At 32.0% G+C, this 7,865-nt stretch overlaps 1 protein-coding gene across 2 annotated transcripts in view; it reads left to right on the forward strand.

Moving 5' to 3' along the window:
• LRRC9 (leucine rich repeat containing 9) overlaps positions 1-5,269 on the forward strand; it is a 104,605-nt gene extending 99,336 nt beyond the window's left edge. For both annotated transcript variants that reach the window (XM_072963151.1, XM_072963152.1), the window contains one exon: positions 4,489-5,269. In XM_072963151.1, the coding sequence (XP_072819252.1) occupies positions 4,489-4,513 (25 nt within the window). In that variant the 3' untranslated portion in view covers positions 4,514-5,269. The remainder of the gene's footprint in view (positions 1-4,488) is intronic.
• The last annotated feature ends 2,596 nt before the right edge of the window (positions 5,270-7,865 follow it).

The following is a 7,865-nucleotide window of genomic DNA, read 5'->3' on the forward strand; positions in this document are numbered from 1 at the left end:
GTATTACCCCAGCACTCTCACCAGAAGGAGCTGTGGTGGGAGGTGCAGTTATCCTTCTATGTATCATTAATACTTCAACAAATTGCTTACCACCTAGTAAACACATAATACATATTTAACTGAATTCATGAATGAGTAAATGAGAATGTGTTTTAACTGAATCCTAACTACCACTGAATCTTATTTTGTTGGATAATTTGACAGCCAGTGGATTTTAGACTGATTTAAACCATTTATTTTAAAGTAATTAAAATTTTGGCCTTCAAATCAAAAAAAAAATTTTTTTTGGTCCGTAAAAAATGAGTCTTCTTGCCAATATGGAATTCTTCTTGATATATAAGCGTGTTCCTATACATTTCCAAGTGTAATGTAATTTCAATTACAATCCTCCTTTCTAAACGTAAAATATTGTGTGGGACCACTTTCCTAACTTGCTGTAGTTTACGGTATTAGGTATACAGAGCCTCTAGTTAGCACTTATGTACAAGCAAACGAAATAGTACTAGCCACACTTATCATAATGAAAGAGTCATTGGCGCTAAGTTTTCTTTGTTCTTTTTTCTTGTGAATTTTCTACTAAACTGTTGAGTCCTTTGACATTAAATGATGTTTCTTTTCATCTTTGTATCTACCAAACTGACTAGCACAAGAAAAATGTGCATATAGTAGGCATCAGTAAATATTTTGATATATTTTACTATGTATTTATGTTTGATCTAATTGAGAATAATTTTAAAGAATCATGATAAAGATAAATTATATATGCATTAAAATACACATTACAAGGATCCCCTCTTTATGTTAAACTAGTAGAATAAAATTATCAGATAAAAAGGAAGCTTTAAACTATACTGATGTTCAACGTAGTATTCAATTCTTCTTCATAGGTTGTAAATTATAATGGGAATGTTACTAGAACTGTCAAATTCTTCCCAAAGCAATCTTCAAGCTAATCAACATAGACAATCACTCTTTTCATTTCTATAGCAATAAAAAAATTTTAAGCAATATCTTTTGAGTGTCTTGAAAATTGCTTAGTTGGAGGCTTTATTTTAAAATGCAACAAGCCTGAAATATTAAATGTAATTTGCAATGTAGTCTAGAGAAAGAATGAAGCATTTGGTACATTTTTCCTAATTGTTTCTGATTGCTGCCTGGGTAGCTCCAGCAGTTCTCCATCTTCAAAATCACCTTGAAGGGTTTCAACAACTTTTGACCACTGCTTATAATCAAAGAGGCTAAACATAATTTGACTATTATGTAGCGACAATCGTAGCAGTACTGGCTTTGACATTTTTATTTAATTGACCTTAAAGAGAGATCCCTCAGAAAGTAAACTTTTGGCACTTAGTGAATTGTGATTAAGGTGACACATTACCCAATGGTTAACAATGAAAAGAAATCACTGTCCCAGGAAAAGTGGTCAATACTGAAGTGAGCAGAATTTAGTTTTCCAATGATCACCATGTTTTGTTTAGGTCTGTTTAACAATAAATAAAGCTCACTGTTATGTTTAAAGTATTGTTACTTAGAAAACTGATACACCTTAAAAATTTTGCACACAAAAACTGTTATAGCCTGTCTTTATTTCTACCCATACCATGATACATTTAACACAAAAATAATACAAAAGCAGAAATAAAGAATTAAATGGAAATTTAAAGATGTAGCCCCATCACTTAAAGGAGGAAAGTGAAGTCTGGAGAGTTTAAGTGACTTGTTCAATGTCAGATTATGAGGATTCTTGCAGAGAGTGAATTATATCTTGGCTCTCATTATTTCTGATTAAATATGCTTTCTATAGTTCTATGAAAATCACTGGCTTTGCCCTTCACACTAAGAGCACTGTTTTCTTAAATTTTCACTATTTTAATCTGGAGTGAAGTTCTCACATCCATTTATCCAACAAGGAAGAAGAAATCAGTTATTGAGTTCCTATTTTGATACAGAGTGAGGAAAAAATTGGTCTAGTAAATAGAGGTTATGAAGAGAGGGCAAAATATTTCAGAATGTTGTCAGGTTAGACTGTTTTGTCTCCGAACGAATGAGTCATTTTCTTTGGGAGGAGGCTGTAATGTATAGGATATTGGTGCCATAATCGAAAGAAGGGAAAAATTGGCTCAGGGCCTTCCTTGTTGTTCTTAAAGATTGTTCATTGTCTAATAAGGCAAACATTATTCACTATGTGCATCAGGAAGAAAAGGAATAAAAATTCTTTCCAGAAGAATCCACATCACATTCAGGTTAGTATTTTTTAAGATGTACTATAATTTTAAAGAAAATGCATTTTGGGGAAAGGAGACAGATGAACAAAGGAAGTCTTTTTACAGAGTAAGTGTAACTTTTAGGTTTTCAGAGCCCAGTGTGATAGCCCAGAATACATTCAAGCTTATGAATGATACAGGAACAAGTTATCCAGGGATACTGGACTGTGGAATTCAGAGTGTATGGCCTCTACACTAATTAGCATATTGGAGAAAAAAAATGTTTTCATTTGATTTTTCTTAGTACCGTATAAGTATTTTATTTGGTTTTATCATATGTGTTAGGCAAGGCATATATGCTCTTAAAAGAAAGCTTGCCACTAAAATTTTATTCATTATTGTTGCCAGGTGAAAAAGTTGTAAGGGAAAAAATTCAGAGGGGAAAAAATCCATAGGCTAGGTTTATATAAAATCCACAAATAAAGATGATTCATTGTTTGTTTCTTAATAAACTGTTACTTCTATGAGTAAATATATCTTTCTTGCATGCTTCTCTTTACTGGTATATACATTTTCCACTAATTACAAAATCTTCTAGGAGGAACATTTTTATGTGAAAATATGAATTCAATATTTGACTTGAAATTTCTAAACAGACTTTTTTTTAACTCAGTAGGATTAATCATCATTCTGATATTCATTTCTGTATATTGGTTTTCATTTAAACTAAGAGCCTAAAGAGTAGATCTGGTAAACTTTTTTATTACTTCATACATTTTATTAAAAATTGTTGTGCTTTAACATTATGTTTCTAAAGACAAGCCACGTATGAAAATTTCTTCCATTAATACTTAGTCATTGCTGGTTCAATAAAATAGGATTCGCATGTATTTTGTTATACATGTTATATATAACATATACTTTCTATATACACAAGTATTTTATGCGTATATCTTTATGAATACATTAATCTATGTATATTTAAATATATACTAAAATTAGGATTTTATATCCAACATTAGAAAGAAATCCTAATAATCTTGAGAATTCATTAAATGCTCTCAATTTAGTATAAAATGAACTATCTTTAAGGATTTCTATTGATATAACACTGAAGTGGTCAAGATTCTAAGCAGTCTTTGATTACCAGAGCTCAAAATTTCCCAGCATATCAAGTATTTTATTAAACTTTTAATTGTAATGTAACACTAAAAATAACATAGTAGTTTTCTTCAAAAGCATCAATATGGTAATCATTTATTCACAGAAACTAGCAACTATATGTTTCAAATTATTTTCTGGATAAAGATAGTATTACAAAAACAAAAATCCACTATGCCATTTTTTTGGTTGTATAGCAGCTTCGTAGGTTTTTTTGGAGGGGTAGAGGGGGTGCTCGATTGTCAATTTATTTTTGTTTGTTGGCTTTTTTATTATTTAAAGATTATAAAAGCAATATTGATTTTTTAAAATATATTACCAGCATAAAAGAATAAAGGTAAAAAGTAGAAGTTCCCCTTCCTATCAAATTCCAGTTAGCCTCTTCAGAGGTTGAATTATATCATAGTTTCTTAGGTATCCTTTAAAAATAGGTATAAACAAAGCACGCTCATGCATACAAATAGTTTTTACATAAAATCATACTATACAATCTAAATTTTAAAAAATTTTACTTAATGCAAGTTAGACATGTTTGCATAGCAGTACATATAGATGTACATCTTTTTAAACCTGATTTATTTAAACCTGTTCCTATTGAAGATGTTTGTGTTTTGCTATTACAAATGTCCTAAGTACATCTTCGTACAACTATTGCTGCATACTTATGTGAGATACCTGTAAAAGGAGATATCTGTAAGGTATATTTCTAGAGATAAAATTTCTCTGTCAAAGAGAATTGCATTTTAAATTTTGTTAGAGCCAAACAAAGTTTCAAAATGCACCTCTAAACTGCCATCCCATCAAAGCTGGTTACTGTTGATACTGTTGTTGTTATTTATAGTTTATGGATAATTTTATTTGCTAAATGTGGTTTCATTTCCCATAAATTATTTATCTTCAAGTAACCTCAAGTTTTCATGTCTTTAAATATATTAACCTGAAGAGGGCATCACAGTGCAAGATGTAATCATGAGTCTGAAGAGATTATTAGATTATAAACTTCCTTCTACCTTTAGACAAATTACACCTAACTCTCCTCCATATTCTTATTTAATTACAATTTCAAACAGAAATTTTATCAGGCAATTTGTTCATTGCATTTCCTTTTACATTCATTCTATAGGAAAGTGAAGATGATGTTCATGTGATTCTGAACAGTTGGTACACTTACAAACCAAGAAGTTAGCAGGCAAATGCCACCAGGAAAAGAACACCTATTTGAGGTTACTAACTTCAGTTCTAGCTTTAGAGATTAACATTACTAATAATAACACATAATATTCTTCGTAACACTGTCAACAGAAGAGGTTAACTGATGTCCCAAATTTAATATAGGACACTGGGGATAAAAACTATGAAATCTGCATAGTCAACTCTTAATTATATGTACCAAAACAAAGGCGAATTGTAATTAATTCAAATCTACATATAACTTAATCTTTGTGAAGAGTCAAATTGTAAATATGCTTGTGGATATGTACACAGTTTGGTTACTCTTAAAATTTGATCTTTCAATGAAGTTATATTCACAAACTTTTACAAAATGTAACATAATTTTAAAAATGAAACTCTAGCCTTTTAAACACTCCAATTTAGTGATTTTCAGTCTACCAATAATTCAACTGTGTTCCATTTCTAAATGACTATGCAAAATAAGTACCAGTGGTGGTAACTTTACAAAATAATATTAACTGAAACACTCCTAAAATTAAAAATCGAATCTATGAAGATATTGATGTGGAATAATTACATTTAAAAGCTACACAGGAAAATTCAAAATCAAAACCTGAAAAACTCTATCCTTTTCACCCTACACTTCTCATCAGCAATTACTGTAAGATTTTCAGAATTGTAATTTAAAATACATTGTGTTTTACAACAAATCTTAAAACCAATTAATGGCAAAGCTATGATTACATTATATATTATATGATAGTCCTATTTATGAATGTTTATGCAGTATGAAACTTTTTCTATAATAAAGGAAGTTTTAATATGAAACTTTGCAATTAACAGTTGGTCACTCCCTGTCTTTAATATCCACATAACTCAATGTCACCTAATCCGCATACCTGTGAATATGCTGGGACATACTAAAATTTCCACCCATCATGTGCCCATTCATTTGGACTTTGTATACATTTACATGCATGTTATGATCTGTGATATAGAGCAAGGAGATGAATTTCAATAAGCCATGTAAGAACTCAATCATCTTATGAAACTGATAAAGGCTTGATCTCCAGAATGTGTAAGTAGCTCATATGACTTAATAAAAAAACAAACAACCCAATCCAAAAATGGGCAGAAAACCTAAATAAGCAATTCTCCAATGAAGACATATGAATGATCAATAGACACCTGAAAAAATGCTTAATATCACTAATTATCAGAGATATGCAAATCAAAATTACAACGAGGTATCACCTCACACCAGTCAGAATGGCCATCATTCAAAAGTCCACAAATGTTAAATGCTGGAGAGGCTGTCTAGAAAAGGGAACCCTCCTATACTGCTGGTGGGAATGCAGTTTGGTGCAGCCACTATGGAAAACAGTATGGAGATTCCTGAAAAAACTAGGAATAGACTTACCGTATGACCCAGTAATCCCACTCCTGGGTGTATATTCAGAAGGAACCCTACTTCAAAAAGACACCTGTACCCCAGTGTTCATAGCAGCACTATTACAATAGCCAAGGCATGGAAACAGCCTAAATGTCCATCAGCAGATGACTGGATAAAGAAGATGTTGTATATTTATACAATGGAATACTATTCAGCCATTAAAAACATAACGTCATTTGCAGCAACATGGATGTCCCTGGAGAATGTCATTCCAAGTGAAGAAAGCCAGAAAGAGAAAATACCATATGAGATTGCTCATATGTGGAATCTAAAAAAGAAAAGAAAAGAAAAGAGAAGAAAAAGACAAATGAACATAAATACAAAACAGAAATAGACTCATAGACTACAAACTTGTGGTTGCCGGGGGAGGGGGGTGGGAAGGGACAGAGTGGGAGTTCAAAATTTGTAGATACTGCCAGGTATCTATATAGAATAGATAAACAAGATTATACTGTATAGCACAGGGAAATATATACAAGATCTTGTGGTAGCTCACGGTGAAAAAGAATGTGACAAAGAATATATGTATGTTCATGTATAACTTAGAAATTGTGCTATACACTGGAAATTGACATAACATTGTAAACTGACTATAACTCAATAAAACAAATTTAAAAAAAGAAATCAATCATCTTATTTTATAGTCCCTCTCTTCTCTCCTGATGGTCTTCTTTGCAGCCACTAATGTCAAACTTTGTCCATTGTCTTTCAATCTTGTGATTTCAACTTTTTTTTTAATGTATACTCCCAAATCTTTACGTCTTGACCTTTCTCCCAAAGTGCAGTCCTATATATCTAACTACACATATCCCACAAGCCTCTCAAACTGTCTCAGAGTGGATTATATTTCTTTCTAAACCTTTCCTTCCTCTGTGCTTATTTTAATATACCTCAAATTTTGTGGTCACTTCATTCCAAGGTTGGGCTTATCCTCTTTTTTTCTTTGGTTTCTTTGGTTTGAACCCCACTCCTACCCCAAACCAACCTTTACAAAATTTTAGCAATTCTATTCCCTTGCCTTGGAAATTCAGCTTTCTAATTCCCTGAGACATTTCACCTTCTCTTTAAGCCATCCTACTCTGTGCTGCAGCTCTGCATGGTTATTTTCAGAGCCCTGTGGTTAAAGGGCTCTAGGTCATGGGGACAAAGTGAGAGTTTTATGAGTGGTGGTTTTTTTCCTCCTACTTTTTGGCAAGAGGAATGACATGGGTATGAACTGAAAATGTTGCATAAATCACACAAAAACATGTATGCCATGATAATCCCTGGACAAATATTTTCTCTGGCTGAAGAAGCAGATCCAGAGTTTTGGTAATGTTTCATTTTATGTGAATCAGCAGGGTAACAGAAAAAATATGGATCTTGGAGATATACAGATATGTGCTCAATTCCAGATCTTACCATATTTTACTCTTCTGAAGCTCAGATTCCTTATGTGAAATGAGAATAATAAGCTACCTCATAACATTAAGATTAAATAAAGTACATAGGTACCTGACTCGATACATGATATAAATATTTAACTGAATGAATGACTGAAAATACCCCTACTCTGAACACCTCCTCTCCCACAGCTTCATCTAGCTAATTTCTACTTGTCTTTTAAAACTCAATTGCATTCATCTGGATTTCCTCAGAATGATTTCTGTGTCCCACTTTTATGTTTCTTTAGCTCAGATGCCTATCTGCTTATCACACACTCTATAATTATTAATGCCCTATTGGTTTCCCAAGTTATATTCTGATAAATTTCTTGAGGATAAGGATAATTTCTATTTGAATTTGTATCTGCAGAAATCAATGTGTTCCTGGCACATAGCCTCCACTATTTCAATATATGTTGAATGAATACTTAATACACGAGTAACCAAAGG

The sequence above is a fragment of the Vicugna pacos genome, chromosome 6 (genome assembly GCF_048564905.1).
Source record: "Vicugna pacos chromosome 6, VicPac4, whole genome shotgun sequence".
NCBI classification, from domain to species: Eukaryota; Metazoa; Chordata; class Mammalia; order Artiodactyla; family Camelidae; genus Vicugna; species Vicugna pacos.